Source organism: Melanostigma gelatinosum (genome assembly GCF_949748355.1).
Source record: "Melanostigma gelatinosum genome assembly, chromosome: 23".
Taxonomy (NCBI): domain Eukaryota; kingdom Metazoa; phylum Chordata; class Actinopteri; order Perciformes; family Zoarcidae; genus Melanostigma; species Melanostigma gelatinosum.
This window is the reverse complement of record NC_136656.1, coordinates 4093027-4113643: the sequence shown is the minus strand read 5'-3', so window position 1 is coordinate 4113643 and position 20617 is coordinate 4093027. Positions and strand designations below refer to the sequence as shown.

Below are 20617 nucleotides of genomic sequence, written 5' to 3'. Positions count from 1 at the left end.
GAGGACAGCAGACTTCCATTAACAACCTAAACGTGTTTGTAACACTGCAGATGTGCAGATGTTGTGGTGTGCACATTATCGCCCACAGTGAGTGCTTCGCTCTGGGCAGCAGCTCACGATCTACTTATGAAAAGTCCTGATTGTTACCATAGCGACACACACATAAGCTTGTTATGGGACCGTCCTCCTCAGGCCGTCTTCTTCAAGAGGCCGATTCCTCTTCATAATCTTCTTCTTGCAGCAGGCGAAGCATTTGTCGTCACTTATCAAAGCGTTCACTGTTTCTTATTTTAAACCTCTATCAACACTTTTTTACTCTGAAATGAAAGCCGGAGAACGCCCACATTTGTACTGGTAGCATGAAGCTGCAGCTGGTTAGCTTAGCTTAGCATAAACACTAGAAACAGGGGGAAACAGCTAGCCTGACAGAAGGTAATGAAATCAGCCTAAAGCTGGGACAGCGTGTGGCTGGTGTTTTGTTCATCTTGGTAGTCTAAGTGTGTCATCATGGCATTTCTTTTGTGTTTGTTAAGTGTAACAATCATTTGTGGTGTTATGAGACAGGCAACCAGCAGAGACGAACAAATAATCCCACAAACTGCTGATATTTACAACAAGGAAGCGGTTTCTTGTCAAAATACAATCTAGTTTTATTGAACCTCTATGACTCCATGAAACACAAAAGTGAACACACACATGGCGATACATTTAGTACAGGTAACAGGCTAAAAGATAGAAGAAAAAAGTTGCTAGACAGGAATCGGATTGACTCATACTGATAAGTGCAACCTGATCTTAATTTCAAAAACATACAAAAACAACATAAAACATACAAACTATTTCAGCTTGGAATGAGTAGCGTGACTGATTGTCAAGCTCAATTTTCTTCTTAAATAATAATTCATAAATATAGATAAAACATAAATATCATTATTCAACATAATAGTAAACAACTGTAAGACTGTTTGAATTGCTTAAACATAATTAAAAGCTCATTTCATTGTGAGGTCGGTATATTTGACTGAAAACACACACGAGTCCAAGAAGAAGAAGTATCCATCTTCTTTATAAATGCGTCTGCAACAAGTAAAAGTATTCATGTGATCTACTCATTAAACCAACAGATGTACTGCCAGATCATGAGCTGTATCAGATCGCTTCTGCTATTACTTTGTCAATCATGCTCTATTTTAAAACTCCAACTCCCTGTCCTCCAAAGAGAAACGGGACGGGGCCAAAAAGGTGACGACAGTGCCAAAGAAATAGGAGACTTCTTCTTTGCATATAGTTCAGCAGCATCGTCTTGTTCCCACTGAGGCTGTTTTTTATTTTATCTTATTACGTTTTGAATGTACCCGTGAAGCCCCGGAACCTTCTCCCGCTGCGTCTCACTCCTGTGGCTCATTAGAATAAGGAGTGAGACGAGTCCAGGTCTATTTTTACAAACGAGGGGGTGAGAAAGCGAGACGGAAGGTGAGATTTCATCAGGCAATAGCGAGGGCTGAGTTTATTTCGTTTTTTCCCGTCGTGAACAGATTCTGGATGTGCAGAGAGTGAATGTATTTGAACCTGTGCCTCTCTAGATATAATAAAGTTTAAAATCTGTGTATTCTGGGAGGAAAAATAAATAAATATGGATGTTACGTCAACTAAAACATATCTAACTTACTGTCCTCTGTAAAGCACCATCATTTCTGTTTACATTTAAATCAAGATTGAAGACTTTTCTGTTTGCTGCTGCCTTTAATTGAACCACATTCAATTCATATATTAATCAATTTCCTGCATTTCTGCATTTTACGCCTGCATTTTATTTCTTGCACTGTTTTTTTTAATGTTTTAATGAATGTTCTTAATTGTTTTTAAATCTCCTTTTCTTTTGCCTTATGTTTTGATGCTTTTAATGGTTTTATGTGAAGCACTTTGAATTACCTTGTTGTTGAAATGTGCTATAGAAATAAACTTGCCTTGCCTTGTTGTGCCACCCACTGCACTGTGGGAGTGGGTGGAGCTTTTTTGTAATGAAACTATCCTCTTGAAGCGGAAGTGGCGCGTCAAGCGCTGGCCCACGGTCGAAGGAGAGACACGATAACGATGACGAGGGAGAGAGGCAGCAGGAGGAGGAGGAGGAGGGGGAGAGAGAGGGAAGACGGCCACAGAGACGTCAGACGTGTGGCGCCTCGGGGAAGCTCCGCCGGCCTCTCCGCGTTTGGCCGGCAGATGACCAGTGGCCTGACCTGTGACACGCTCTCCTGCAGGACAAAGAACAAGAGGTGGGCATCAGTGTGGTATACGGACAATATGTTTGACGGAATACTGTACTGAGACGAAGTGTTTTCTACCTCCAGTATGGTCCTGCTGTGCGCTCTGTCAGGACTGAGCCTCAGGTTCCAGCGGTGCGACCTGTGGCTTCGCCCGCCGTCGTCCTCGCTCTCGGTGGTGTCTTGGCGGGCGACCTGCGGTCGCTTGCGTCTCCGCGAGCTGATTCGCTGGAGAGAACCCGATGGCTCCTGGAGTCTGAGCCAATCGGGTTGAAGGCACGAGGTCAGAGGAAACAGTGCTGCGTGCGAGTTATGCTCGCGGGAACGTGAGTGTTTTGGTGCACAGCGAACCTGCAATCTGTGTCCTCTATATCAGCGTCTGCATCGCTCTCCCCCTGAGGGTCGGACAATACGCACTCCTCCTGCAGAGGAATGAAACGCATTCGATGTTGACTCAAATACAAAACCGTGGGAGAAAACAGACTAAAGTAATAAGCTCGTAGTTGTGACGTTGTTTTCGAGAACGATTTGAAAGCCTTTGATAAATAGGCCTACAACCCCCACATTGTTGTGTGAGGCTTTTATTTTGTAGTCCTTGGATGAAACACAGATGAGCCCCAAGTGAATCATCACCGACCGCCACTATTTGTAAACCAAACGCAGCGATACTTAGCATTTATCTGCGTGCGTGACGTCGTGCGTCACTCTTTATTATCACCGTTATTATTATGTGTGAATCAGCGGACACCTCTACACATGACTAATAAGCTCAGACACCTAATCTGCTGGTTGCTTCCTACTGATTTTACTTTGATAGTACTGTGTACATAAAAAAAATACAATTTTAGAAATATAGCCTTATTTTATTTCGTCAAAGTTCAACGAATGCTTGTGTTTCGATTACACTTAACATTTGAGATGTTCTGCCGAAATTAATAAAGTAGTTTATATTCCTAAAAATAAATTATTTAAAATAAGTGTCACTTTGGTAAGTCTAAAACTCTTCATTATACATATATTATCGAACAATTTAAACAAGAGTTTTTTTACCTAAAAGTAGTTCCATGAACGCTGCATGTTTTTGTTCATCTGAGGGCCCGATATTAAGCATTCATTTTACCCTCATAATTTAGACGATTTAAAGAAATAGTTGGCATTTTGGCAAATATGCCCTTTATTCTTTTTTGGCTGCAACTAGAAGACGGTGAGCTTAGCTTCGCACAACGACTTGAACCAAACAGCTAGCTTGGCTGTGTCAGAAGGTTTAACAAAATCTATACCGGCACCTCTAAAGCTCACTCATCATATCTCCTTTGTTTATTGTTTATTGTTTATTCAAAGAGTGGTATTGATCTTCTCATCTTCTTGAAGCAGAGTACGTCCCAAAATGTTGCACTATTCCTTTAAATAAAAAATAAAAAAACGGGGCTAATAATATGGCTTCCATGAACAACATTGTGTCTTCTAAAGTGAGTCAGTTTGGAACATAAATTACGTCATTCCTCTCAGTTTCCAAAATATCTCTCTCGGTTTTCCTCACATGCTGAAACCTTGACGCGGACAAACGTATACAAAACAGCTGCCTGCGAAAAGAAAAAGGCAACATGAATATCAAATCTACAGACACATGCAGGTCAGACTCTGCAACTGACGTGAACATGTGCATGCACACGCCTGTCAGAAAGAAACACACATTATGGCCGGAGTTAAACACGTGGTTAACACAGTAAATCGAAACAAAAACAATATTCCTAAACTGCTTTGTTGGGTTAAGGCAACCAAAGTAGTTAGGTTTAATTAAAAAAAGCATCATGGTTTGTTTGACAAAAAAATACTACTTTTTATGTTTAGGCCACAAAAATGACGACTAATACGTGAAAGCAAACATAATCCGAAAGTACATTTCCCGCGAAACCATATTTAGAAGGCAGTTTTGTCGTGTCGGAGACACACGTTACCTCTGTGCCGTATCCCTCAGAGTACCTGGTCATCGTCACCCTGTTTTTCCCACAGTGCTCACACAGCAGTGTGTCCTGAGAGCAGAGAACAAAGGAGCTAATGATTGAAAGAACTGTAGCAATCTGACCACATCATGGACAGTAGCACCTTTACAACATCCTGTGAAGCGCACAGACAGCAGCAGATGATGGGTCGAGGAAGGTGTGTATTTAGAGCACGATTACGGATGAAGAAACATCACTGAGCGACAGCCACGGACTCTTAAGTGGCGAGCCTGAGCACTCACCGGCGTGGGCGTGTGCGCTTCAGAATAAAGTGTACAGGGACCGGCCTCGCACAGACACACTGCATCCACCTCTCCACAACTCGCCCCCATCTGAGACAAAGACAGAGAGGATACACGACTGCATCTTAACAAAGGGTGGACGTGCACGAGTTTGATAGAATGTAGAAAGAGCATGGACATTCCTTTCAGCGGCTCAGTGATACGGTTTCTGGCTTTCAACCTTTTCCACCTACTCGCTGCTCAAAAGTGGAGGAGTTGACTGGCACCGCCGTTGACGTCTGAGCGACGAAGGCTGATGAATCCACGTGATTCAGTCAAAGAACATCAGAGCAATGGTCTAAATACATGACCGTCCGCCAGATGTTGGAGTCCAACATATTGTGTCATCATCGGATTACTTACACATCAGGTAGAACTGTAACTTTGTGTCAATTGCAGGCCACAAACATGTGATGAAGCTGCTTGTATATCATATGTAACGGGTGTAAATGAATGACCTCACCTCACAGTCATTGTCGGACGTCTCTCCGGAGGAGAAGAGGCCGTGGGGGTCAGATTCCGTCCGCAGCATGGCCTCCGACCCGGCTCACGCACTCACGTAGACCTGCTGCAGCGCATGAACAGCTCAGTAACGGCAGGTTTCAAGAGTCTGAGCTGAAATTGTGATCGCAGTGAAAGGCGATACTGTTCAATATTATCTGTGCAACCATGTCATGATGATCTAATAATATTGCGTTATGTTTTTTTTATATCATGCAAATATGTTATTCTAATTTGTTATCTCCATATGTTTATGTTTTTCATTGATAATATACAGGCTAATATTCCTATAATTATTATTTTTTTTAATTATAGAAATTAGATTTTCTTTTTTTGTATCTGGTGCTCCAGTGGTGTACAGATGATGCGACCTCACTGGAACATCTGTCCGCACTCCCGTTACGTAACGTAATAGCCTACGACAGTCAATGTTAGAGCCTGACAACTTTTCAGATAAAGAGGGGAGGGGGGGGAGATGTTGTCAATGTTTTCTGGTGATATTCAAACACATACAATTATAAATGTAGACAGAAAAATTACTTATTTCTAAGCAATGATGAAATAGAACAGAGTAACCCGTTTTTTTTACCTCATGCGCATCCTGTGCAGGAACATTGGAATAAAGCCATAAAGAAGTGAATGGACTTCTGTATTTAGAGGATGAGCAGCAGAACGCGGCGACGCTTCTCATTGTGGCGCGGGGAAGCCGGGAGCTCGCGCTGCCTGCGAATGTTTGACATTGTGGCAAATCCTCCCGTGTGTGTGTGTGTGGGTGTGTGTGGGTGATGTCAGCTCGAGCGATGACAGGCGGCTGAGATCCGGTGTGGCGCGCGCCCACCGGGATGCCGAGTGTACCCAGAGCAATCGCGGGAGCGCGCGGAATGCGGCGGGGACTTCCGTTTTGGACTTTCGAAATAAAAGGCAGTATTTAAGAAAGTCAAACAACACGTGTAGGCTTGAATATACTGTATACTGTTTGTGTATATATATATATATATATATATATATATATATATATATATATATATATATATATATATATATATGCCTTTATTCAGGCAGTGACACCACCATGTGTTCTATGGCTTCAAAACAAAATCGCAGCACAAATACAGTGCTTTATTCTCCCACATTCATATCCATATATTAAGAGCATAAATGCAGTTTGGGTAATCAGTTTGATATAAACTTGCCCTAGGGGCAAACAGCAATGAATACATTGTAAAAAAATCATACCGTCAATATCGTAGAGGGGTCCTTTTAAGATTTGTATTACATTAGTTTATACTTTGTTTTGTCCTTATTCACAACATTCTGCTTATAATTGGTAATCCAGCCTTGCATACTTTCAGAAAAGCTGATTTTTTTGGTCTCCTATCTCTGGCAGGGTTCTCCCTCCTGGATCATGATCTGGAAGTGGTTTTGTGAACCCGCCAATCATCTGGTCCAAAGGAGGGAGCCTATCATACCTTCACTGCTCACAACCGCCACTGCTTTGTTGCAATAAATGTGTGGTGCAGAGCGGTGTGGTAGACCGGCATGCAATTGTCTTTCAGGAAAATGAGAGGTTTATGCTGCACGTTCAAAGGTGTGTGTGTGTGTGTTTAAATTGAATTATTGCTCACAGCTCAGCTCATCTTTTGAAATAAATTCTGAAACATGTTGGCTCATCATGATGAAATCAAGTCATCATCCATATTTGCACACATAAAAGGTAATCCAACCCACCTCAATCTCACAAAACAGCCCAGGCCAGTGACGAACGCTCCCTTTTTATTTAATGGAATTTATAAATATGAGTCCCAGTTCCAAATCCGAGCTGTGGTCCCCGACACTCGCAACCGAGAAGACGTAAACGTTCTCAAAGCAAACTGGGTGTGATTACGTGTCGTTTGTGCCCTGATCTTTATCGTGTGCTGTAAAGACGCTGAGAGAGTTGAACTACGTTCAGAGAGAGGAACAGATGAAAAGAGAAGCACACGTTTGTATGTACATACACACACACACACACACACACACACACACACACACACACAGAGAGTCCCAGGCGAGTTCTATCAAAGGAAATCACCCGGAAATGTCTGTCCCCGTGCGAAATCTGTCTGTTTCAGTCTGCGCCACATCAACACCGAAATACTGTCCAGCTAGAGTTGAGATGGTGTCATAGTGGATCATCAAATCCAGTTGAACACATATTGATTATCATTGGCAAGAAAAAAACTCCAGTAATGAGATGCAAAAAAAGATTTACTTTCTAAATCCTTGAAAGGGCTTGAAATCACTCAATAAATAGAAAGAGCTTTTCCAAATAGAGCTCAGTGTGGCCTAAAGGTCCCAGGAGCCCCGTTCCCGCCTCCAGACAGCACTGAACGAGATAAAGTGTAATTAGGGCCGACCTAATGGTCCGAGGGAGGGATTCCTCATTACGGCTGCATGTCGACCATGCAAATGACCCCTGTGAACATACTGTATACTGTATATGGGACTGCAGACGCTTTTATTTCAACCAGGCTGGGATGTTTTTGCAATTGCTGAACTGCATGTAAATATTTCTTCCTTTTTTTAAAAGTTGCCCATGCTGGTCCTCATGCACTGCTGTCCCTAATCTCTCCGGCCGCTGCATAATGATCTGTTTAGTACCACGTGTGCGTGCAAACGCACCGAAAATGTGCCGCTTGTCTCATCGAGGCAGCTTCGATGTGTCATCAACAAGGGTGCAGGTCATACAAAAAAGAGGGATGCATGGCGAGATTTGGTCAGTCGTGCTCTTTTATGCGTTCGCGGGGGAGAAGGGGGAGTAAGGGAGGAGGAGGGAAGTAACAGATCTTAAGAGGCAGATAGAGACGTTTGTGTACACACAAGTAGCGATACAAACAGGAGATGCAGGCTCGATAAGGAAATTAAGGGAAAGGGTGCAACTCAAATAAGCCAAGAGCGATGCACCGACGGACAAATGCACCTCTCTCTCTCTCTCTCTGTCTCTCTCTCTCTGCTCTCCAAAACTCTCACTCGCTGTCATTTACAGAAAGAGAATCAGAGAGATGAAAGTCGAGGCACAGCTGCAGAAGCTTCACTTGGATTTTCTGGAGGCGCCACATGAAGGCGTTCCTTGAATTTTCCCATCAGAGTTGGATGCAGGACCAGAACGAACCGTCCAAAAGTCACATGGAGTTTTTCCCTTTGACCGAGGTCACCGTGGACTTTTGGATCAGAGCATCAGACTCGTCATTCTGGACTTGAAGAACAAACGCTGCGCCCGAGGCAATTGCAGGCTACGGTGCTGGGGAGGAAGATTGTGATTCGTGGTCTGAGCTGAGCGTGCACGTGCATCCACTGAGTCTGACACAAGGAAAGGATCAAGTTCAGGAACATAAGGACGAGAGCAAATATGCCCTCAGTGTGATCGGATCCAAAAACAGGCCTTGTTCTTTTCTAATGTGAGGAAGGGGCATGCTTTTTCCTCGAGCACAAAACAGAAATTACAACCTGGTTTGTCAGGGCAATGCAGCTGAACACCAACAGAACTTCCGCTCTGACCGACCAATGAAGGAGTCGGACCAAACCAGTGATGACCCCCAAACTTGGGATTTCGACCGGTCGTTCCTGAAACCAGCTGCCCGTCTCTGCCTCGACACTTTGGATTTCTCAGACCTCTGGGACGAGGAAGACGGTGAAGAGGACGAGGGAGCCAGCTCGACCGGCGAGTCATCGGTGTGTCCCCGAGCCCCTCCGGGACCCCCTCCTCTTCCTCCCCCACCGCCTCCGCTCGCCCCGCCTTTGCCCTCGTCCCCCCACAAGGGAGCGACCATCAAAGGCCGCACCTTGAGGCTCCACTGGAGGGAGCTGCAGAGTTTGGCTCCCCTTCCCCGAATGACGCGCTTCGGGGCTCGGACGATTTGGGCCGGACTTGAGCCCGTCCGTTTGGACACAAACCGTCTGGGGCACCTGTTTGAGTCTAAGGGCAGTAGCAGAAGCTTTAACGTGGCTTCTGGGAGGCAGGTGAGACCGATAGCTCGTTAGCGAGATTGTGCAAACCGATGTGTTTTTGCAGCAACCGATTTATGGAGGAACTGTAAGCAACGTAGGCAATGTGAACTTTGGGGAAATTATGAGAAAAATGATTTCATGGAAGCTGTAAAAAAAGTTTTGTACCAATTGATCTGTTGTGGTGCAATACAGGGCTTCAAATCATAATTATATGAACATTTTACGATTGTTAAATACTTCTTCAATAGGACAAATGTATCCCTAAATGCGCTCACAGAAGTATGCGTAGTATCTCGACTAAACTGCCTCATATCCTTCTCTTCATCCCGCTACAGAAGCAGCCGTCGGTCTCAGTGTTGGGGATGAAGAGGAGCAACATCGTCACCATCGCCCTGAGCAGCCTGCCCCCTCCTCGCCTCCTCCCCCCGGCTATCTACAGCATGGACAGCAGTGTGCTGGACAGAGAGGACGTTCAGGTACAGCAGAGCTCGTGAGAATTTGAGCTTCGGCATTTGCTTAACCTTTAAAGTTTGGCTTTTTGTTGGACACGCAATTTGTTGCCCTCACCGAAATGAAACCTGAGCAGGATGCACATAAGGACAGACACAGACGGTTCATCTACATTCCCTTCTAAAACAGCAGCTCAAAGCCCTAATCCCAACCGAAGAGGAGCTCCGTCTGATCAACGAGGCCAAGGCCCAGAACCCCCACTCCCCTCTGGCCCCCGCCGAGCTCTGCCTGCTCACTTTGGGGGAAATCCCACATCTGAACTCCAGGCTTCAGCTGTGGGCCTTCGCTCTGGACTACGACTCCTTAGAGAGGGTAAGTGAAAGTGGCATGTGTGATGGAGACTAATGGATGAATCAACAGCATTTTCATGAAGATGGATAGTCTGCTTTGCAACCCTTTACATTGCCAAATTTTATTTGGGTCGCAAATAGTCTTTTAGTTATTTAACATTTATATCTGCAGTACACTTTTGAGCCACATGAGGGAGCCTGAAAGTTCATATTGTTCTGATAAGTGTGGCCTACTTGTATAACATTGAGAATACTAAGTATTTAACCTGTGTATATGGTTTCAATAACGCATGCAAACAACAACGTTGTGTTTTATTGAACTCAAATCTCTTCAAAAAGACTGTTTTATGTATTCAAGATGATAGAAGGCGATAAAAAATAGTTTGCAACGTTCATTTACGCACGAATTCGCTCTTCTCGTGATTTGTAGAGAAGGCCCATCGTGAACTGGGTCGCGGTGGTTTGTCTTTTAAAAAAGTTTGGGAAACACTGGTGTAAATGATGCAAAAGTCATTCACTCGACTTCTGTCAAACTGCTACACTTGCATGATAAATAAAAACTGGATCAAGGCAGTTAGCGTGAGCGGGACTACCATGATGCCACCCACACTAGCTACGTCATCAAACCGTCCACCGTCACCATCCTGTGGAAACCTGCAGTACCGCGATGACTTCCATCCACCGAACCATGTCACCAGACTAAAAATAACACATGGGTGTGATGGCTCACCTACTCTGTGCGTGAATCACCGCATTGTCCTCCTCTTGACAGGACGTCGCTGAGCCTCTCTTCCATCTGAAGTTGGCCATGGAGCAGCTCGCAGCCAGCCAGACCTTCAGATGCATTCTAGCGACGGTGTTGGCGATTGGCAACTTTCTCAACGGATGCAAGGTGAGTCATCCCAATCTCCATTCTCCATCTTTAATTAACATTTTTTTTGTTTTTTTTCAACTAAATTCGACTCAATTGTATTATTCCCAGGCCGGGGGTTTTGAGCTGAGTTACCTGGGGAAGCTGTCCCAGGTGAGGGATACACACACTCGCCAGCCGCTGCTGCTCCACGTCTGCGTGCTGCTGCTGCAGCTCTACCCGCAGTCCACTGACCTCCACTCCGACATCACTGCCGTCACTAAAGCTGGCAAGGTTTGTTTTTGAGTGTGCATTTGAGTAAGAAGAAAAAAATGAACCATGGTTCCCACTGTGGATCCACTTCAAAATGCACAAACGTCCCGTCTCTTTCTCTTCTCTACAGTTCGACTACTCCCTAGTCCAGTCCAACTTCACCCAGCTGGAGGCCCAGTGCAAAGCATCATGGGAGCAGCTTAAGATTTTGGACAAGACAGAGGAGAGGAGGAAAGGAGGGAAGATGGAGAAGAGGAGAGGAGGAGGAGGAGATGAGGCCGCGGAGGGCTCGCTCCGTCACCGGCTGCCGTGGATTTTAAAAGAGTGCGAGGAGAGGCTGAAGGTCCTGAGAGCCGTCCACCGCCGGGTCATCAACAGGTGTGCACCGATTTTGTTGACGTTTTTGGTGCAAACTCCTGCTTGATGTGGTGCTTTAAGTTGCTTTGTGTCATCTGTTCCTCTACAATGTTTGAGCCTGAGGCCAAAGGTTGTCCTCATTGTTGTTTAACTTCTGGACGAAAACTTTCCGTTTGCTCCTCCAGGTTCCACTCTTTTCTCTTATTCCTAGGCTACTCCCGAGCTATGGTGAGGGACACCATAGCGGAGGACTTCTGCAAAACCATCAGCGACTTTTCTCTGGAGTACAGGACCACACGGCAGGCCGTCCTCCTGCAGAGGGAGAGGGAGCGACGGAGGAGGGGAGCAGAAAGCCCGAACACGCCCGTAGGCAGGAGGAAACGTCAGCAAACTCCAACACAGGTTTCATTTTTTTAAATCTCAGATGCTTTTGAAAGTGAGGCACCCTTCTGGAAAAGAAATGCTGAACTGGTTTTGTTGACCCGCCGGCTGTTGATCCACCAGGAGGACGAGGAGCAGTGCAGGCTGGAGGAAGTGCTGAGAACTCAAGAGTCCACCTTGAGACTGGACGTCACTCTGCCTCGAGCTCGCAGGAGGATGGCTGACATCCAAGGTGCTCTATACACACTCGTCTTCTTTCTCTCTTTATTCACAATGTGTCCTACTGAACCCTTATTTGTTTACTTATTCATTCCTCAGGGCCAATCTCACGGAGAATGAAATGGTGACCTTGCTGATGTACTTTCAAAAACAGAAAGTAAAAATGTGTGTTGTTATTTATGATATTTTTTGTTAAAAATTATGTTTTTTTGCAGCACAAAAGCAAATGGAGAGGTGCATGAAATTCCACATGCCATTGAGTTTGTATTAATCTCACATACATACATATATGCATGTATATATTTTGCATATATATAAATACATTTTGCCAAAATATAGCCTAAAAGCTATGGTGGAACCGAAATCAGTTTAAGACTTGCTGCCTTTCACTTCCTCATGTACATTACTTGTATTCTGCATTGTTACATTATATTAATAAAATGTGTTACTTTGTATTCAATTGCTACATTACATTCTATCCCGTGTCCCGTGACATCTTGCTCTCTGTCATCCTTATGTGTGCAAAAACATACAGTCTATGTTGCAAAACAATAAAGCATTATAGACATATCAGATATCAACTTTTTAAATCTGAGAAATAATGGTAAACTAGTGTAGCGCGAGGGCCTGACGTAGCTGTGGGCAGAGCTTAAACTGACGCATCATAAGAGTGTTATTCAAACCAATGGTGTACAATAGCCTGGCGTGTGTCGTCATCCGTGAGCCGGACTGACACGCGCATCTGCCACTCCGTGAGGAGTACAGCCACACAGGGGCGGCTTCGAGTATCCAATCAGGAGCCGTGACGCAGCGGTGCGCGTCACCCTCCTTCTGTTGTGCGTGCTTAGAGACGACGCCATTTCGTGTCTGACTGTTTCAAGGTGATACAATCAGCCTGCAGAGCCGTTAACGGGATCTTTACCTACTCAAGTAAAAACAGCGCTGACTTTTACTCATTTTTAGTGTTAAGCTCCTGGTGAGTATTTTTAACCGAGAGATTTTTTCCCCCCCTATATTTTTATATATTTTTTTCGACTTTGAAACCTCTTTGGGACTTTTTTTTTTTTTGGTTTTCATTTTTAATGCATTTTTTTTCCTGGTATTCCTGAGACTGTGTTGCGCTTTATTTAGGTTGGCGTACATTTTGTGTTTGCATATTGAGCTGCGCAGAAACTAGTGTGAAGTAAGCTTCCGCAACAAGATCTTTTTTTTTTTTGGTTTTTCGAATGAAACATTTAAGAAAGAACTGCCGTTTTTTCCTCTCGTGGCTGCTGTGTTGACCTGGTTGTTTATCTGGTTTGTGGTCGTATTTTCGAGGAAAAAGAAAGATGGAAGATGGTTCCAGTCTTTTCCTGTCGCCCTTTTTTCTGGAGGTTTTTTTTTATATCTCGTCTCGTGTTTTGCCTCCACCTGTAACGTGATGTGCAGTCGTTTAAAATTGACTCCTACGACGTTTCCTTTGTGATTTTTGGTGTGTTTTCTGCAGCAAATCTTTCAGGAGTGATGTAATTTTTACAGGCAAGATGTGTTTTTTCTTCTTCCTCGCATCGCAATGACGAGTGGGGCGTCTTTGTTTTTCTTTAAAGGAACATTAACACCTGGCACTGCTGTGTAGCATTGGTGTGACAGATTTTGGTGCAATTTTTTTTTTGGTAATTCTGCTATCATGTTTTTAAAGTTAATGTGCATATTTAGAAACCCTCATTCATTCTGCAGTTTGTACTGAGCTGTGGCGCGAGGCCTCCAGAGGGGCCTGCACCTTTAAATCCCTCTGCTCGTGAGCTATCACGTTATGGCTTCATGGCGGAGCAGTTGTTTACATATATGAGGCTTATTGTGGGGGAATCAGGGTAGACTTGCAGTTGTTAATGCCCCCTCCCCCCTCTGAAAAAAACTGCAGGATCCCAGTCCCCCCCCACCCCCCCACCCCCCCCCCCCACCCATTGGCCCCAAGTGTGTCCTCTGGAAGCGTCCTTGAGCGTGAGGCCCTCCAGGGGTCCTGTTGTTTTTTAATCTACTTTTTTTGAATCCATTCACTATTTATTTGCATGATCTTTTGAGTTTCTTGGGACAAGCGATGCTCAGATAGAGTTGGTGTTCACCTGCTAGACCAGATCATTACTGGTTTGGTTAGAAGAAGAGAGAATCCTATACGATTAGAATAGTATAAGATTGTGATACACATTAATTAGTTATTTGTTGGATAATTACTAATTTTTCAATAATTGGAAGAAAAGAAATTCCACCCTAAATCATAATATTTCTGCAAAATGTTCATATTCTGTCCATAATGACAGAACTGAGGATAAAGGTGTGACATGTCTTTAAATTTAAATGAGTAGATTAGAGTGTGATTTTGAGTTATTTGGTTTTATTTATTCTTAAGCGAGATGTCATTGAGGGCATTATTATGTCTTTTTTTTTTAAATACTTATTTTTCCTCCATATTTGTGAAAACAGCTCATTTTTTTACAATGGCCTCTTTTCTAATATTCCGTTTTTGTTTCCCCCCTGTTTAGTTTTTGAAGCCACTTTTTTGAACGGCGGCAAATCGTAAGTTGGTCTCAACCTTTTTTTTTTTTTGTTTATTTTTCACCTCAACTTTTGCATCTTTTTTTTCCTTTTTTTTTTTTAATCCACTTATTTCCACCCCTCTGTGACTCCGCCCATTTCCCCCCTTTTGGATTTTCCTAGAGCAAAATAGCATGTAGTGTTTTTTTCTTTTTTTTTGTGCTGTGAAAGTAGAATATCAGCTGCTCCATGTTGACACTAGCGGCCCTTACATGAGCTTCTCCCACATGTTCCCAGTTGATGATAACCCAATGCATAATGTTGATTATGAGAGACCCGTAGCTAATGCTGAATAACACTCCGTCCACCCAGGCCTTAAGGATTAAGTACTGGCGCTGACAAAGGCTAAAATAACTGCTGCCTTTGCTTTGTAATTGTGTTTTTGTTTTGTCTTTTGAGTGCATGTCATTTGATGGAGTCAAATCTGGTCTATTACCCCCACACAGAAAAACAGATACCTGCTCTTGATAATAACAATAATGTCACCATTATCACCGAAAGTAAGTTTGAACCCATTCAAATAAGCATGCCTACTGAATACCATGCAGTACTAACCTCTCCTGTAATGATTGTATTTGATTTAAGGATCTTTTTCTTAAATGCTCAGTTTGAGGTTTCATTTCTCACGATCATCAGTGACACTGAGCTTTTAAACACCTTCCTAAAAGTTAAGATCACGTTCCTACTCGTCATTGCCTTTATTCAAAATCTATAAAGCACATGCACACCGCTCCATGCACGTGTTTACAAGCTGCTTCCTGTCGTCTTGTCTCGGCGCCGCAGCGTCTCTCACAGTCAAAGCACCAACATTCACATAAATGGCAGTTAAGACTTCCAGTGGACACCACCACAGCCGTGGAAGTCTCCGCTCACACAATGAAGCCCAGATGAGGCTGAGTTATTGCCGTCATGAATGTAAATATCGTGCCATGTGCTGTGAATGGACTCTTAGACACGAGGAGCCACTGTACACATTTGAAGGCAGTCAAGATATTTAATTTTGGAATGAAAGGAGTTGACAATGAATTGCAATCCAACATGATGGCGCTGCAATAAACACCACCTCTGTGAAGCTTGTACTCCGTTTATTGAGGTTATCAAGCTGTGGCCTTGTTTCAAATGTAAACATAAAATTCTCCCAATAAATGTCTCCCTCCCTCAACAAAACAAGAGGTCAGCGAGTAACGCCAGCGTTTATATTCTGAGGATGTTCGATGGCCGTCTTTCATGTCGTCGTAGCTTTATTGAACAAAGTCAATTGATCTGGAGGAAGGACCCGGACCTTGAATCTAATGATTGATATTGATGAATAAAGGCCACGTGGGGAGATTCATGTGTCTGGTTTGTCCTCCAGTAGAACCTCACTAGAACTCAGTCAAATAAAGTCAAGGGGTCATTCAACTTTGGCTCTGGAGGAAACCGTCTCCTCTGTGCTCCCCACAGTCTGGTGTTTACACTGATATATATATATAAACAAACATCATACAAGCCTGTCCATGTAAACGCGCTGACGAAGGCTGCAGCTCTGTCGTATTTGACATTGTTAAATACTAGTGGTGGCGTTCATTTAAAGCTATAAATATCGATTTTGTTATGTGGCACAAATCTCACATCCGTGTTGAATCAGGATTAAAATGTATCTTTTTTTAAAGCGCTACACAAATATAATGCGTTGTTATCAGCTTCAGAGCGGTGGTGTTTTTACTGCAGGGAGACTGGAGAGTGTTTATGTTCAACACAATCTGTAGAACGAGGAAGTTGCCCGTTTCAAAAATGCATCCTGTTTTGTCATAACAACCATTTATCCCACAGGTTTTTTCTTTTTATGGCTGCCTCCATTTAAAAAAATAATCTACCAGCCCTCTTCCCTTTTAGCACTTCTTGGGTTTGCCAAAAACAAGAAAAACTTTTTTTTTTTTTTTTGTAGATGTCTCCCAATCTCTCATAGTTCCTCGACAACCCTCTTCTCTCCAACAGACTCAGACAGGCAGGCAGACCTCCATCGACCTGAGTGCAGACACAATGGAGTGAGTGCTGGCTGCTTCTTGACCCTTTGGGAACAAAACACACCATAGTGTCCATAGTGTGCGTGAGATGCGCCTGTACTGTACTCAGCTAGCAAGTAGCACCTTGAAATGTCCTGTTCACCAAAGACTGCGATGCTTTTTCTTTTGTTAATATAAAGACTGGACCATGTGGGTTCCATGTGTTACTGCCAGTAAATGAGCATGTCATGTGTCACAAGTGCTGAAATGATCGGTCAATTCATTGATGACTTGATATAGACAGGAAATGAAGCTCTGCAAAGTTTGTGATGGACGTTTTCTAGACTAATAAATCTAATATATATATATAATATATATTTAACAGCTGCAGTCTTTCACCCACTTAAAGCCAGTTTTTTCTTAACGTTATCTCTGCAACATGTTGACGGCAGTGCAGAGATAATCTCCAAGTTCCAGCGCAAGAAATCACGAAAACCAAATCTCACATCTGCTACCTTTCCTTTTTTCTCTCCCCCCCCTCCCCCGCCCCCCCTGTCTTGACGGTCAGCCCGATGGCCAGCAGTAACGTGACCAACAAGACTGACCCGCGCTCCCTCAACTCCCGCGTCTTCATCGGCAACCTCAACACCCTGCTGGTGACGAAGGGCGACGTGGAGGCCATCTTCGCCAAGTACGGCAAGATCGTGGGCTGCTCCGTCCACAAGGGCTACGCCTTCGTGCAGTACGCCAACGAGAGGAACGCCCGCAACGCCGTGGTCAGCGAGGACGGCCGCATGATCGTGGGGCAGGTGCTAGGTGAGGTAGAGGAGGGGGGTGCAAAGTCAGAAGAGGACTGCTATTTTCTGACCAAGCCGACCATTTATTTTCACCGGAGCCCGTCCCAGCATGCACAAGAAAAGCCCACGAACAGGCCATGAATCTGTGGCAGGGCGCACACACATGAACATGTATTCACTCAAGCTGAGCCGCTGTGCTGCCCTCTAGTGCTGTAAAACCAGCGATTTAGAAGCAACGCTGGAAGGAAGCAGACATTTTGACTTGTGGGGGAACAAAAGAAAAAAGCACATGTTTGATTTCAGGCTCCTGGTTTGGTGCATGCTGCCTCACTGTCGGCCTCTGGATCACTTGAAATGGAACAGAGCCATCGTTACTGTGATTAGTAACACCTGCGCTTTTTCAAAATGTCTGCTGTCTGATTTTACACAAGCGATATTTAACAACATCAACATCTCTCATATCACGAAAGACAAACTATTTAAAATCTAAATTGTCTGAGCTGTCCGGTCAAATAAATGTGAGTATTTATTTGCGAATACCAGCTGGTTAGGGTTAAAGCCTGCATTGTTCCTTCAAAATCAAATGAAAATGTGTTAATTGCAATGTCACACCTTGGTTTTCCTGCTGGCTACTCGTAGCTCCGCCTCCTCCTCGACTCGTGTGTTTTTGCTCCCGCAGACATCAACCTGGCAGGCGAGCCCAAACCTCACCGATCGAAGACAGTGAAGCGCTCCGCCGGAGATATGTACAGGTGCGTGTGTGTGTGTGTGCGTGCGCAACAAATCCAGGAACCCCTGACCGCACAAAGTCCGAGCGTATTACTTCAGGTCTAAGATAAGTGCTGTGGTTAATGTTCCGTCTCTGCTCTCTCCACAGTTCCTCTGTTGAATTGGACTATGACTTCCAGAGAGACTACTATGATCGGTAAGTTCTGTGTGCTGTTGAAGGATAATTGCTGACGTCCTTTCTGTCCAAAATGCAGGATCTGTAGCGCCTTCATTTATAGTTTGGGTCAACCTCAGTTGTTCAGTAATGCCCTGTTTGAATTCAAGTCAAATAGCTTTTTGTAACAATAATCTTAAAAAAAAAAATCACTTTTTGTCGCATGTCAGGATGTACTCCTACCAGTCCCGCGCGCCTCCCCCCCCTCCCCCCCTGTCCCGCGCCGTCATCCCCTCGAAGCGGCCGAGGGTCAGTGTGAGCGGAGGAGGGAGCCGACGAACCAAAACCAGCTTCTCCTCGTCCTCCAAGACGAGCCAGAGGACCTCCCGCACCAGTACGTTTCCGTCCGCCGCTCCCCGTGAAGCCGCTCCGCCGCGTCAGCGCCGTAATGACTTCTCTACTGCTCCCCCCCCCCCCCCCCCCCCCCCCCCCCCGCACAGTGAAGGCGGACGACCTGCAGACCATCAAGAGGGAGCTCACGCAGATCAAACACAAGGTGGACTACCTGCTGGAGAGCCTGGAGCGCATGGAGAAGGACCACAGCAAGAAGTCAGGTGGGCTGATGACAATAAAGTTCATACCGGCGTGAAAGACAGAGATGCAGATATTTCGTCTTGCTTTTATTTATCACATTTCCCCCCCCCCAATTTACCCAGATATGAAGGGCTGCAAACCAGAACCAGGTGAGGTGTCCCCCCTCCACTCCTCCACCTCCAGCAAGAAATGTGACGGCCTGAAACGGGGCATGATCGACTCGGACGACGAGGGAGATCTGCTGGAGGATGACGACGAGGTGAGGAGGAGGAGGAGGAGGAGGAGGAGGAGGAGGAGGGAGGGAGGGAGGGAGGGAGGGAGGGAAGGAAGGAAAACGGGGCGAGAGCGAAGAGCTCACGAGATGAATAAAGTGTTGTTTCTCGCCCCCTGTGCAGATGAAGAGCAGAGGGAGAGAGGATGACGATGAGGAGCACGAGGAAGGAGAAGACGACGGAGATAGCGCCAACGGAGACGACTCCTAAGCATCCCACAGGCAGACACGCGCACACACACGCGCACACACACACACACACACAGCGTACACAAACTGTGTATGACTGCGTCTCCACACCAGACCTGTACACGGTGTTTATGTGCTCACATCTGCTGAATTAACCGGACATTTACAGCATATACAGCGTAATGAAGATATCGCTTCCTCACACACTTCAAGAACATGTCAAGTAGTTGTTTCTGGATTTTCCAATGTTCCTTTAAGTTGGTGATTCGATTTGTTTCTTACTTTGTGTTCTGACGTATTATATTTGACGTATTATATTTGACTTTTTATAGATATTTCTGCTCTTTGGATAAAAGCAAACTCTGATTTGTTACATTTCGACAAAATGCAAGTTCAATGGAGGATCCATGAAACATTGTATAACATGTTTATGTTTGAACTCGGGGCGATACGCCACTCCAACACAAACAAACTGAGAGAGAAAACGTTTTTGTTTTTGTTTTTGTTGACTCACCAGCAGGTAGTAGCTGAGATTGAGACAAAAGCAGAATAAGAATATGCTGCGGTTAGAATTTTAGGTCAGGCTTGAGACAAAATACCAGACACTAGAGTCCGGCCTTGAAGATGTATTTACATGTATTCCTGATCCAGCTGCTGTACAGCTGCCTCCTAACCAGCAGGTGGCAGTGGATCATTAACAGCTGGCCACACAACACACAGCAAGCATCTCCGTTCCCCTTCGTGGGACAACACGAGCATGCACAAAACCTCTGACCGCGCCGAAATGCTCAGACCAAAATCTCCTTTGCTCTGAAAATAGTTGAGTTTGTTGCTGACTTCTGTAATGCAGTGGCTACTCCATGTTTCTCTGTTTCTGTTGATTACCTATTTGTTTTTGTTTTGTTGTCATTCAACTGCACTGGTGAAAGTGAATAAACGTGTTTTCCAAGTTGGAACCTGTCCGAGCTTTCAGTAAACAAAAAAAATCCACACGGGTGGTGCATTCAGGTGCAGTGCGAGGCTGTGGGTCGTTTGCATGTGGGGCTTTTAAAAGCGGTGGATAGAAAAAGGAAATGATGAGATGTGCAATAGAGTGAGATTAATATGTGTGTGCTTTGGGAGGTGTAAACAGGAAGTATCGTGGAGTCCGTTTATTAGCTGTGGACCACGACACTTGTTAGTTGCCGAGATTTATTTACATTTTGGCAATTTAGCGCCAAATTGAAAGTATGCCGAATAAGTTATTAGCACGTCATGTTTTGAATGTACGCGTGCATTTACAGACACACTTCATCGGGTAACGTTGACACTGAAGAAAACAAAGTTCTGGAGTTTCAGGGGCGTCGTTTTTTTTCTCCGATTTCTAAGCGAATTTATCGTTTTTTTCCGCGATGGACATCGGAGACGAGGACGC

At 44.6% G+C, this 20617-nt stretch overlaps 3 protein-coding genes across 15 annotated transcripts; 2 read left to right on the top strand and 1 right to left on the bottom strand.

Annotated features, from left to right (window-relative positions):
- The first annotated feature begins 755 nt into the window (after positions 1–755).
- On the top strand, positions 756–12176 carry LOC306796570 (FH1/FH2 domain-containing protein 1). The gene is made up of 11 exons (XM_079295575.1): positions 756–1473; positions 2042–2273; positions 2349–2587; positions 9369–9509; positions 9673–9855; positions 10606–10725; positions 10816–10977; positions 11087–11334; positions 11499–11715; positions 11818–11926; positions 12013–12176. Exons 4-11 carry the CDS (start codon positions 9396–9398, stop codon positions 12039–12041), a joined length of 1182 nt encoding a protein of 393 aa, XP_079151701.1. The 5' UTR covers positions 756–1473; positions 2042–2273; positions 2349–2587; positions 9369–9395; the 3' UTR covers positions 12042–12176.
- LOC306796779 (uncharacterized protein) lies at positions 2049–5077 on the bottom strand (the record flags this gene model as incomplete). The annotated part of the gene is made up of 6 exons (XM_079295847.1): positions 2049–2252; positions 2343–2517; positions 2613–2683; positions 4220–4294; positions 4507–4596; positions 5009–5077. 6 exons carry the CDS (start codon positions 5075–5077, stop codon positions 2055–2057), a joined length of 678 nt encoding a protein of 225 aa, XP_079151973.1. The 3' UTR covers positions 2049–2054.
- A 585-nt stretch (positions 12177–12761) lies between the features above and the next one.
- On the top strand, positions 12762–20159 carry LOC306796575 (heterogeneous nuclear ribonucleoprotein C). 13 transcript variants are annotated; one of them, XM_079295590.1, is made up of 11 exons: positions 12776–12889; positions 14433–14466; positions 14931–14984; positions 16462–16511; positions 17053–17285; positions 17946–18018; positions 18144–18191; positions 18380–18543; positions 18650–18763; positions 18866–19002; positions 19139–20159. In XM_079295590.1, exons 3-11 carry the CDS (start codon positions 14964–14966, stop codon positions 19223–19225), a joined length of 927 nt encoding a protein of 308 aa, XP_079151716.1. In that variant the 5' UTR covers positions 12776–12889; positions 14433–14466; positions 14931–14963; the 3' UTR covers positions 19226–20159. The 13 variants fall into 13 exon arrangements, with proteins under 13 accessions (XP_079151714.1, XP_079151716.1, XP_079151713.1 ...); XM_079295587.1 differs by having other exon boundaries at positions 17050–17285; XM_079295588.1 differs by lacking the exon at positions 14433–14466 and having other exon boundaries at positions 12762–12889; positions 17050–17285.
- The last annotated feature ends 458 nt before the right edge of the window (positions 20160–20617 follow it).